The sequence below is a fragment of the Salvia miltiorrhiza genome, chromosome 4 (genome assembly GCF_028751815.1).
Source record: "Salvia miltiorrhiza cultivar Shanhuang (shh) chromosome 4, IMPLAD_Smil_shh, whole genome shotgun sequence".
Lineage (NCBI taxonomy): Eukaryota > Viridiplantae > Streptophyta > Magnoliopsida > Lamiales > Lamiaceae > Salvia > Salvia miltiorrhiza.
Window position 1 is genome coordinate 34,087,566 of NC_080390.1, and position 12,221 is coordinate 34,099,786.

The 12,221-nt window shown below is 39.0% G+C and overlaps 2 protein-coding genes across 2 annotated transcripts; one reads left to right on the plus strand and one right to left on the minus strand.

Moving 5' to 3' along the window:
• The first annotated feature begins 445 nt into the window (after positions 1 to 445).
• On the plus strand, positions 446 to 6,404 carry LOC131021274 (plasma membrane ATPase 3-like). The gene is made up of 21 exons (XM_057950389.1): positions 446 to 851; positions 966 to 1,085; positions 1,416 to 1,514; positions 1,607 to 1,744; positions 1,829 to 1,963; positions 2,043 to 2,222; positions 2,318 to 2,524; positions 2,602 to 2,721; positions 2,818 to 2,937; positions 3,023 to 3,145; positions 3,226 to 3,330; positions 3,474 to 3,618; positions 3,783 to 3,947; positions 4,080 to 4,318; positions 4,464 to 4,496; positions 4,612 to 4,693; positions 4,799 to 4,959; positions 5,237 to 5,422; positions 5,504 to 5,686; positions 5,765 to 5,943; positions 6,012 to 6,404. Exons 1-21 carry the CDS (start codon positions 798 to 800, stop codon positions 6,106 to 6,108), a joined length of 2,871 nt encoding a protein of 956 aa, XP_057806372.1. The 5' UTR covers positions 446 to 797; the 3' UTR covers positions 6,109 to 6,404.
• Positions 6,405 to 7,033: 629 nt separating this feature from the next.
• On the minus strand, positions 7,034 to 12,016 carry LOC131021275 (protein NRT1/ PTR FAMILY 2.11-like). Its single transcript, XM_057950390.1, has 4 exons — positions 11,824 to 12,016; positions 11,540 to 11,757; positions 10,762 to 11,318; positions 7,034 to 8,117 (listed from the first exon to the last, which is right to left on the minus strand). Exons 1-4 carry the CDS (start codon positions 11,945 to 11,947, stop codon positions 7,283 to 7,285), a joined length of 1,734 nt encoding a protein of 577 aa, XP_057806373.1. The 5' UTR covers positions 11,948 to 12,016; the 3' UTR covers positions 7,034 to 7,282.
• Positions 12,017 to 12,221: the final 205 nt, after the last annotated feature.

Below are 12,221 nucleotides of genomic sequence, written 5' to 3' on the forward strand. Positions count from 1 at the left end.
GAGATCTAAAAGGAAATCGATTTTTTATTTTCTATAGTATTAATTGCTATTCTACTAAGATTTATGTAATCTAGGATAATGGAATTATTCTAAGAAATGGAAAAAGATTTTTTTTTTTTTTTTTTGAAAAAAGAAAAGAAAAGAAGAAGAAGGGTAGGGTTGAGAGCCCATGTGCAGTTTTGTGGCTCTTGGCTTTGCTGCTGCTTTTATCTATCTGCCAACATATCATAAATTCAAAAAAGATTCAATCTTTAAAGTCTAAATCCATCTTTCACTAGAAAAGTAAATAAATCTACAAAAAAAACACACCCAAAGCTTTTTATCTTTATTTCCTGCAAATAATTTGTGTATTGAAATAAGTAAGGTACAAATATTGATGCTAGATGGTTCAAGTACCTAAAAGCTAACCCACCAGAACTAAGAAAGTGAAAAAAAAGATGTTTTTTTTTTTTTTTCTCTTTCTTTCTCATTTTTTAAAAAGAAAAGTCTGTTGTCTAACATACTTATAAATAATAGGAAATGCAAAAGACAAAGGTTATGCTCTTCTGTAACTGCTATCAGCGGTTTCACTCTTTGATAGATTTGGTGTTGGTGGGTGAGCCTCATTGTTTCTCTTGAAGTCTTATTTCCTTATTCTGCTCAAGTTTGAGTTGTGTTTTTCACCTGGGGCTGCTTCACAATTTCTTCACAACTTCCAACAAATTTGCGCTGCATCCTCTTGTTCATGGTGTTTCTTGGATAGTTGTTGATCTGGAAGAGGGGTTTTGGTTAAAGATTAAAGTTTTCAGATTTTGAAGATGGGGGAGAAGCCTGAAGTTCTTGATGCTGTGTTGAAGGAAACTGTTGATTTGGTAATGGATCTGATAACTGGAATTAAAGATTTTCGTGATTGTGGGGTGTGCGTGTGCCACCAGCTTCTTTTGTTTCAAGTTGTGGGCTGATGTTTTCTCTGTGTGTTTTTGCAGGAGAACATACCCATTGAGGAAGTGTTTGAGAATCTAAGATGCACCAAAGCAGGTCTTACAACCGAGGCTGCTGAGGAGAGATTGGTCATTTTTGGACACAACAAGCTTGAGGAGAAGAAGGCATGTTTGATTGTTAACTGCAACTTTTGTTCTTTGTTTCCTTCCTTTCAATTCTGATTTTGTTAAATTATTCCTTCTTCCATTTTTCTACTGTTAAGTGCTTTGCGTATTTAACTCTTGTTAAGTAATGTGGTTCACGAACTCCTTTGCGTCTTAACTCATCTTTAAACCTCTTCTTTTCTTCCATTTTTTGGCTTGTCTAAGTCTGAGATGCGTCAGCTCCAAATGAGATATTGTTTGATGTTTATTAAGTGTAAATGTTGATGTTTATTGAGTGTTTGATTTTGTTTGTTTCATTACCTAAAATTCATTACTTTGTTATTGTCTCAGGAAAGCAAATTCCTGAAGTTTTTGGGGTTTATGTGGAACCCTCTTTCATGGGTTATGGAAGCTGCTGCTATCATGGCCATTGCTCTTGCAAATGGAGGAGTAAGGACTCGAATTCTACCTAGTTTGCTTTTTCTTTTTTTTCTTCTTTTTTTTCTAGAGAGAAATATTGATCTTCGATTTCATTTTGGCAGGGCAAGCCTCCGGATTGGCAGGACTTTGTTGGTATCATCACTTTGCTTGTGATAAACTCCACAATCAGTTTTCTTGAGGAAAACAATGCTGGAAATGCAGCAGCTGCTCTCATGGCACGTCTTGCTCCGAAAGCCAAAGTTAGTTACTAATATTGTATTCAACTTTATGATGCGTATTCGTGTATTTCTGGATGTCATCTCATCCATGGTGGTTGTATGAAGGTTCTTAGAGATGAAAGGTGGAGCGAGGAGGAGGCGTCCATATTAGTGCCTGGTGATATCATCAGCATTAAGTTGGGAGATATTGTTCCTGCTGATGCTCGTTTGCTTGATGGCGATCCACTGAAAATCGATCAGGTGTGTGTCCTCTCTCTGTGTGCATTCGTGCCAAGTTAGACTTTTGTTCTGTAACTGGAATCATGATGTGATTATGCAGTCTGCTTTGACGGGGGAGTCCCTTCCGGTGACAAAGGGGCCAGGGGATGGCGTCTACTCCGGCTCCACATGCAAACAGGGAGAGATCGAGGCTATTGTTATCGCCACTGGAGTTCACACCTTTTTTGGGAAGGCAGCACACCTCGTTGATTCTACTAATCAAGTGGGGCACTTCCAGAAGGTGAGTTCCTTAAGTACCCGATAGTTATTCCGGATCCATTCAATATATATATATTATGGAAAATATGAATTTTTCAATTATTTTCTTACTGTCAGGTTTTGACTGCAATTGGGAACTTTTGCATATGCTCTATTGCGGTGGGGATGATTATAGAGATCATTGTCATGTACCCTATTCAACATAGGAAATATCGTCCTGGGATTGACAATCTTCTAGTGCTGCTCATTGGAGGGATTCCAATTGCCATGCCGACTGTTCTTTCAGTTACAATGGCCATTGGCTCTCATCGTTTGGCTCAGCAGGTTGGGTTATTCATGTCAGAATGTTATAAACACTTCTCTGGTGATTGCAGTATGTAACGGGATATTTATCTGTGTAGGGAGCTATCACAAAGAGAATGACTGCTATAGAGGAGATGGCTGGTATGGATGTTCTTTGCAGTGATAAGACAGGGACTCTGACATTGAATAAGCTTACCGTTGACAAGAATCTTATTGAGGTCAGTCAGATATTTCATCCTCCTCTCATGATTATGCCATGTTACTCCATGTTAAGGAGATTGAAACTTTGGTCCTCTGTCAACTCTTGTGCGTAGGTTTTTGCCAAAGGTGTTGATGCAGATATGGTTGTTCTAATGGCTGCTCGAGCATCTCGAACAGAAAATCAAGATGCAATAGATGCAGCTATAGTTGGGATGTTGGCTGACCCGAAAGAGGTATATTTCCTCTTTGTTATGTCCTGTAAATGCTAGATACTGGTTTCAGTGTTGCTGCAAGTTACTTAAGCGATACAGTGAACAGGCACGTGCCGGAATTCGAGAGATACACTTCCTTCCTTTTAATCCCACTGACAAACGGACTGCATTGACTTACATAGACGGTGAAGGAAAATGGCACAGGGTCAGTAAAGGTGCACCGGAGCAGGTATAGTTCTCTGTCTTAGTAGTTTTGTCATTTTCCTATGATGATAATGCTAATTGTCGCACGCATGTGTGTGCCTCCAGATTCTAAACCTTGCTCACAACAAGTCAGAGATAGAGCGAAGGGTTCATACTGTGATCGACAAGTTTGCTGAACGAGGTTTAAGATCGCTTGCAGTGGCGTACCAGGTACACATTTGCATCATTCTGTGCATTAATCGTAACTTATTGAAGAGGTGTACCGTGTATGGCATTGCCTCATTTTAGTAGATTTTATTGAACTATGACGCATTTGCTGTAGCTTGAGGTGCAATCGCTGCTCGTTCTTGCAGGAAGTTCCGGAAGGAACCAAAGAGAGTCCCGGAGGCCCATGGCAGTTCACTGGTCTCATGCCTCTTTTCGATCCACCCAGGCACGACAGTGCAGAAACTATAAGAAGGGCTCTAAATCTTGGAGTGAATGTTAAAATGATAACAGGTAAAACTCTTATTGCAACTTTAGAAATTTAAAGACTTTTTTTGTTTTTATGAGATTTTTTGTTAAAGTACAAGTTTTCTACATGAATTCCTTCTTTTGATTTTGTTTTTCTTTCAACATGATGTTTTCTTGTATTATAATGGCTTGATGATATGGCTTGTCAGGGGATCAGCTTGCGATAGGAAAGGAAACGGGACGAAGGTTGGGGATGGGAACTAACATGTATCCTTCGTCGGCTTTGCTAGGACAGAACAAAGATGAATCAATTGCTTCTCTACCAATCGATGAACTGATAGAGAAAGCTGATGGTTTTGCCGGTGTCTTCCCTGGTAATTTCTTTCAGTTTATTCATCATATTGAACAACATATACTCAGTTTTGACTGTGGAATAATCTTGCAAGTGTGACTAAGAAATGCATTCTATAAATTTCATTTACATGCCGATTTTGGATGTTGGCCAGAGCACAAATATGAAATAGTGAAGCGGCTGCAAGCCAGAAAGCATATATGTGGAATGACTGGTGATGGAGTAAACGACGCTCCTGCTCTAAAGAAGGCTGATATTGGAATTGCCGTTGCTGATGCGACTGATGCAGCTCGCAGCGCTTCTGATATTGTACTTACAGAACCTGGCCTCAGTGTCATAATTAGTGCTGTTTTAACTAGTCGGGCAATCTTCCAAAGGATGAAAAACTACACGGTACTGCCTATTCTCTATGTCCTGACAATTGACGTCAAAGTTGTTACTTAAGTAGTAAAAGAAACAGCTTCTGTTTTATGGGCTATTCTAACCTTGCTTTACATGATAAATGAACTCAACCGCGTTCCCTTTTTTTTTTCCGCAGATTTATGCCGTTTCTATCACAATCCGTATTGTGGTAAGTTATGTATTCTTCATTCTTCTTTTGTTAGATTCCTTCCATTTTGTTTTTAATCTTAAACTTTAGTCTGATGTCTTCCCCCACTTTCCCCCTTTTTTTCGTCGTGTATCAGCTTGGTTTCATGTTGTTAGCCCTGATATGGGAATTCGACTTTCCTCCTTTTATGGTGCTTATCATCGCAATTCTCAATGATGGTTTGCTCTTCCCTCTCTCTCTCTCTCTCTACACACATGTGTGCGCGCACACATATTTTTAGTGCTTCTCTTGACACTTGTTGTCGTACAACGCTTATGGTGAAGGTACCATCATGACCATATCGAAAGATAGAGTGAAACCATCGCCTCTTCCAGACAGCTGGAAGCTTTCCGAGATTTTTGCAACTGGAGTCATTCTAGGTGGTTACTTGGCAATGATGACAGTCATATTCTTTTGGGCAGCATACAAAACAGATTTCTTTCCGGTATGTTGATCTTGCCAGTTGAGGTGTTCTGAAGCTATTCTTTGAACTTATTCTTTACTCTTCGATTGCAATCCGTTACTAAGATTTTAACAAATGATGACAAGCTACAAATGTTTGTGAATTCATATATAGCCACTTCATTTCAGGCCTGCCTTTTCTGATGAGAATCGAGCTAATGATAGATTTGAATGTTGCTCCATACAAATACAATGTTTCAAGAACTTAGGTATAAATCATGCTCTTGCTCAACAGAATATTTTGTGATCTTAATTGACAGAAAGTATTTGGGGTGCCGACCCTCGAGAAGACTGCACACGATGACTTCAGGAAGCTCGCTTCAGCAATATACCTTCAAGTGAGCACTATCAGTCAGGCTCTGATATTTGTTACAAGATCCCGAAACTGGTCATATGTTGAGCGCCCCGGTTTGTTGCTTGTAGCAGCATTTGTGGTTGCACAACTGGTTAGCCCAAACTCCTTTACCGCCAATTTCAATTGGAATCTCTCATTCAAACACACCTTGATTTCCACTCATCTAAAACAGGTCGCCACTTTGATCGCCGTGTATGCAAACTGGAGCTTTGCAGCAATTGAAGGGATCGGGTGGGGTTGGGCAGGGGTGATCTGGCTTTACAACATCATCTTCTATATCCCACTTGATATCATCAAATTCTTGACCCGTTACGCTCTCAGTGGAAGGGCTTGGGATCTTGTTCTTGAGCAAAGGGTAAAAGTCTACGAATACTTACTTTCCATCTCTGTGTTCTTGATCGATTTTTTCACTCTTTCGAATCTTGTATTGCAGATTGCTTTCACGAGGAAGAAGGATTTCGGGAAAGAGCAACGTGAGCTCAAATGGGCGCACGCTCAGAGGACCCTCCACGGCCTGCAAGTACCGGACACCAAACTGTTCAGTGAAACCAACAACTTCTCCGAACTCAATCAGTTGGCCGAGGAAGCAAAGAGGAGAGCTGAGATTGCAAGGTAATATATAATTTAGTTTCAAAATGCCATTGTCAACAATCCGACGTTTCTGATCCCATATAATGCAGGTTAAGGGAGCTTCATACGCTGAAAGGTCACGTGGAATCAGTGGTGAGGTTGAAAGGTCTCGATATAGATACGATCCAGCAAGCCTACACGGTGTGAGGAAAGGGGAAGCTGCATTTTGACGATGGGTGCAATGAATTAGAGCTTTGATTCGAGGTATTATATCACCGTTTAATCTGAGGGATGATTCATTTTGCATCCTGCACAAGTGTATTTTTCACAGCTCTGCATATTTGATTACTACTTTTAGAAGTGAATGTTGATAAATGATGAAGGAGATCTAGTTTCGTGCTTACAAGAAGCTGTTTTTGAGGCAGTGCTGCTACAAACCTTCAATATTGCTGTCTTTGTGTACATGGGAATATCAGAGTAGGAGATTCTTCAATTTCTTGAAATCCTTCACGTTTCCTTGTTCACAAATCACTTTTAGAATTCATTCTAAATTCTCTACTTTAGGCTAACTACTCAAATAACTATCATCATTTTTTTCAATTATATATATATCATCAACTATAGTGCTTGACAAAATAATACCTAAATTATGCAAATCTACCCTGTGATAAACTTCTGAACGCCTGGAATTGGAGTTAGGATCATCAGAAATTTGATATGGACTAAAAAAAATTCTTGTATGTGAACTTTTGCGGTTGCCAAGGAAATTTCCGACGATCCATCTCTGCTTTGGGTATTGAAAAAGTGTTAAATTGTACCAAAGAATAGATTTGTGCAATTTCCTATAATTTGGGGCACTTACTGATCAAGCTCGATAATTCAGGACAGAATCGAAAAAATGTAGTACTCTCTCGATACACAAAATAGGTTTTAATTGCCATTTTTTTTAATCCACAGAAACATGTTTAAGCCTTTCACACTAACTTTTTCTAATTATTTTTTTTCTTTTTAATTTGTGAATCGTTTCTTCATTCCCTAAATAAATAAATAATTTTAAAAAAACTCATACTGCCATTTCTTAGGATCTATTTTCATGGATTGAAGAAATTGTAAAAAATAAAGTAGAATCAAGTTGAGTGAGATTTGTTAGTGGTTATATTCAAGAAAATGCCAAGATCGATTTTGTTTCATGAAATCTCAAAAATGAAAAATCGACATAGAAGATCTGAATTACTGCATGCATCTCATCTAGTACGATTACATCTCCCTCTCTCTATTGATCGGCGAAGTCAGAGTAGATAGATGATCCTTGGCTCTATCACGACACGAATTCCAAGACATTTTAAAGATTCATCAAAGATGACATCCTAGTAGGAGGTTATCACGCAGAATGATGATCGAGTTTCTTGGTCTCCATCTCGGCGGCGGCGCCATCTGCAGCGCCCTTGTACCTATACCAGGTGGCGCAGACGAGAAAGTAACAGAAATTGAGAGCGCAGAGCACGGCAACCAGGTAGTAGAAGTAATCGAGCCTGCCCTCGTTGAGATCCTCCGGCAGCCAGTTCCCCGTGGCATCCCCGGCCGTCATCCTATGCACCGTCGATATGAGAAAGCTGTAGGCGTAGTTGGAGGCGGCGCTTCCCAAGAAGAAAAACGCCCCGGCGATGCTCCGCATATTCTCCGGGAACTGCTTGTAGTAGAACTCCAGCTGCCCGATCGCGTTGAACGCCTCCGCCAAGCCCCCCAGCGCTAGCTGCGGCACCAGCCACATCGCCGACATGGGCGACGCGCCGCTCAGCGCAGCCTCCCGCCGGCGCCGCTCCACCAATGCCCCGACGAGGGACTCGATGATTGTGATGAAGAGGCCGATGCCTATTCTCTGAAGGACGGTGATGCGGGCGCGGTTTTTGAGGAGGCGGTCGTAGAGGGGAACCCAGAGGGTGATGGTGAGCATGGCGAAGATGACGTAGGAGGCGGCGGGGATCTCGAAGGAGGTGGTGCCGAGGCGGCGGTCCGATTGGAGGGCTTGGAAGACCACGTATTGCTGCTGGGCGCCGATGTGGTAGAGCACGGCGGTGAGGGACACCGGGATGACGCGGAGGATGCATTTGGCTTCTTCCACTTGCTGCATGCTGCACAGCCGCCATGGCATTGCAGCCGACCCTTCTGGGTTTATCTTGTCATCTGCACTTATGATTGCAGCTTTGTCCAGGAATCTACACACCCAACATCAAAATCAAATGCTAATAATTAATTTTAATACAATAAATACTTGTAAAATTTAATTACAATACTAGAAATTGAAATTGAAATTGAGAGGGAGGAAAAAAAGAAAAAGGATGAAACAATAAAATGGTACGAATAGTAGTATATAACACTCCAACAACTTATTTTCATAAGGTTCCAACAACTTATAATATATTTCAAGAGCTTATAATTAAGATATATATTTCAAGAGCTTATAATTAAGATATAGTTTCTCAAAAGCTTTAATATTTGGATAAGATAAGCTAAATAGAGAAAAAAAAAATCGAAGATAGATGAGTATATATATGAGAAAAACAACAAATTATAGTTGAATAATATTTATAAAATAATTATTGCATATAAGATTATAAAAAAATAAATTAGAAATAGAAAAACTTATTTTATTAAACACTTTGAAGGAACTTATAAGCTCAACGAAAAACACACATGCTATGAGATACTATATCCCGCTTATCATGCCTACTACTATTTTACAACTAATATTTATTATAAAATAAAAAAAATATTACTATATCCGTCTATTAAAGAACTTTCAACTTTTTTTTTGGGAAGTCCATAAAAAAACTTCATACCTATTATTGAACTATAATTATAACATAATTTTCACCACTTTTAATATATTCAATAATATTTTCTTCACTCACAATATACTAATCGGTCCTTTTTATATGTGCTTAATCAAAATAAAAGTATTACAATAAAATTTAGAATGATGATATTTTTTTCACTTTCAATACACTCATATCGATCTTTTTTGTATGTGCTTAATCAAAACGAAAGTACTACACTTAAATTTAGAATGATGGGCTATTTCCTTTATAAAACGAAAAAGAAAAAAAGAACAGGAATGATGGGCCGATGTCAGCGATCAATATGCATTATGGAGGCACTTTTTGACATAGCAAACCAATATGATGCTCCTCTATACTATCACATTAACCTTATGAGATATTATGTTACGATAATGCTACAAAATGAAACACCAATGCCGCCATCTTTGAAACAATGATTGCAGTAATATTTAGTGGCGCACTTTCAAAATATAAAAGAAAGGAAAATAAGTATGTCCTTTTAAATTTAAGAAAATTTAATTTCTTAAATTTAAATACTCAAGAGAAATAATTTGCATTGCAAAGTCAATTGCAAATTGCAATAAGCCAATAATGCATGATGTGCTGTGACCATGGGCCTGCGAGCTAAGTTTGAATTGGTCATACAAGCATATCTATAGTATATAGTGATAGAAAAGCCATTATTTTATATGCAAATGCTCCAAACTCTGTTACAAAAACTTACAACCCTACCTAATCAATATAAATAAAAAATTAATGGTTAATTGTTATACATAGTAGGTGAGTATAAAATAAAGATGAGTTAATTTACACTTTAACATTAAAGTGATCCCAACACCTGTATCGTTCTCGTGCTTGTTTAAGATTCATTCATTCAACTTTATTTTCTTTTGTTAAGAAAGAAAATTATCTCTATATATGGCATTGGGTGACCTACATTATGCTACTATAGTATTATTATTGCCATTATTATTTGAAGATATGAAATTGACATCTGAAATGCGGAGTAAATTTAAACCAAGTGAAGACGAAATAGGAATTTAACGGTCACAAAACGCTGACCTCATAGGCAGGGACGGAGCCAGACTTTTGATTCAGGGGGTCCAAATTTTTTTTAACGTAACTTTGAAAGTGTGGCAAAGTAAATCACTCATCTTTTATAATTTTTGCAATTTCATTCCCCAATTTTTTCGATTGTCGAATTGTTAATTTAAAGTTTGTGTGAATTATTTCTCCATGTAGTATTCATGTAGTATTCATCTTTTAATTTTTTTGCAATTTCATTCCCCAAATACAAGATACAGTCTCTTTCTAATTTGGAAAAAAAAATTAATTGAAATTGTACGAAACGACGTCGTTTAGGCCTCACAAAAACGACGTCGTCTTTACTAATCCACGTAAGTTGCAATTCAACACTCTGACGATCTAAAAAAAATAGGGGACGTAATTGAAAAAATTGAAAAAATAGTGATTTAATTCGCCACAGTCAAAAGTCATGTTAAAATTACAAATTTGAAATAGTTTGTGATTTTATTTGCAAAAATCTCATAAAACTTTGTAAGATAAAGTAACTTTCAATATCAAATAAAAAAAAAATCTCTAAAATCCAATCCAATCATGATATGTATAAATTAATTATGTGTTCACTTCTTCAAAACCTCTTAACTCTAAATATTGCATACCAATTGCAGTTTAAAATAGCTCAACATAATAATAATGTAGATAAAATTATATATTTTTTTATTTTTAATATAAAATTACGAAAATACCCCTACTATTTTTTAAAATCCCAGGGGGGCCCAGTGACCCCCCTGCCCCACCCCTAGCTCCGCCCCTGCTCATAGGAATCCTTTTCATCACTCAAGAAGTTAAACTCAGAATTGCATATTCATAATTCATCCCATTTTTTAATTGGATGCTATTTCTCAATTCTCACCAATTCCTATCTAACATAATTCTGTGACAACTAATTAAAGATTTTGCTAAAGAAGTTATGAAAAAGAAACAGTTGATGAATTACCTGAACTGATCAGTGTAGGGCAGCTTGGTATTGAGAGACTTAGGCGGCGTATAGCTGAACAAGCTGATCCACGGCTGCTCCGGCGAGCTCAGGCGCCTCTTCCTGGCGGCGGCCACGGCCACCTGAGCCAAACTGGCGAGGGGGCTCCCCTCCGGCAGCACCTTCACATACATCTTGGAGGCCACGAAATAGAGGAAACACGAGACGAACATGAAGATGGCCGGGATGGCGAGCCCGATCGACCAGCTCACGTTGGACTGCACGTACACGACGAGCGTCACCGACACTATCTCCGCGAACGTCACCGTGAAGTAATACCAGTTGAAGAAGCTGTCGATCCCCCTCTTCCCGGACTCCGTCTTGGGATTGAACTGATCCGCGCCGAACGCCAGGTTGCACGGCCTAATGCCGCCGGCTCCTACCACCATCAGGCTGAAGCCCAGCACTAGGAACGCCATCTGCCCGGCATCCGCCCCCACACAGCTACCACCGGGGTTGTCGCAGTGCGGCGGGTGGAGGTTCCGGAACACCGCCGTGAGACTCACCACCAACAAGCCCTGCGCAAAGTTTTTGTTGATCAAGGTTTTTCTCCATAGGGATAAAATTGGATTCTAGATTAATGCCATTATGATCCAACTACATCGTTTAGTACGTTGGTTTGTTTAAGTCATGCAGCGTCCACCTCAACATCAATTTGAGGCAATTGACAAGGGTGTGAAAAAATCAAAATAAGGCAGAATTTTTATACGAGAGTTGCTAGTCTAGTTTGATTACGCACAAGCAAGGAGGCGACGGAGCCATATCCGAGGGTCTTGTAGCGACCGAGGTAGGTGTCGCTGAGGTAAGCTCCGAGCAAGGTGGCGAGGTTGGTGGTGCCGTTGAAGATGTTGACAACTGAAGTTGCGGAGATGCGTTTCATGTTGAAGACTGTGGTTAGATACACTTGGAGATTCGACAGCGTGCCGATTGCTCCCAATTTTTCGAAGGTTTCATTTCCTGCCATAATATATATATATCATCAACTACTTTCAAGAATTAATGAAAATAAATGTATGTGCTTACCGATGATGAAAGGCATCACTTTGAGGCCTCTGTAGTTGATCTCAGCTTCATCATCGTCATGATCGAGTGTTGGAGATGGTCTTTTCACCTCCAGCTCTGTGTTTTCTTTCTCTTTCGTCTCCATTTTTTCACACTTAGTTTGAAAAAGATGCACTATTATATATAAATGGTGTTTTTTTTTTCACCTACTGTTTGATTGTTAGTTTAAGTTTAAGGCATGTAATTAAATATATATGGGGGGTTGTAGCTGGAGAATTAATGAAGTGGTTTTTTCAATGATTGTTGTTGGTCAACGAGATTGGATTACTCCATTATTACTTAATAATAATAGTGCTATATTTCTTCGTTATTTTTCATTCGGATAAAGGGTGCTTGAAAGTGCATACATTTGTTTCAAA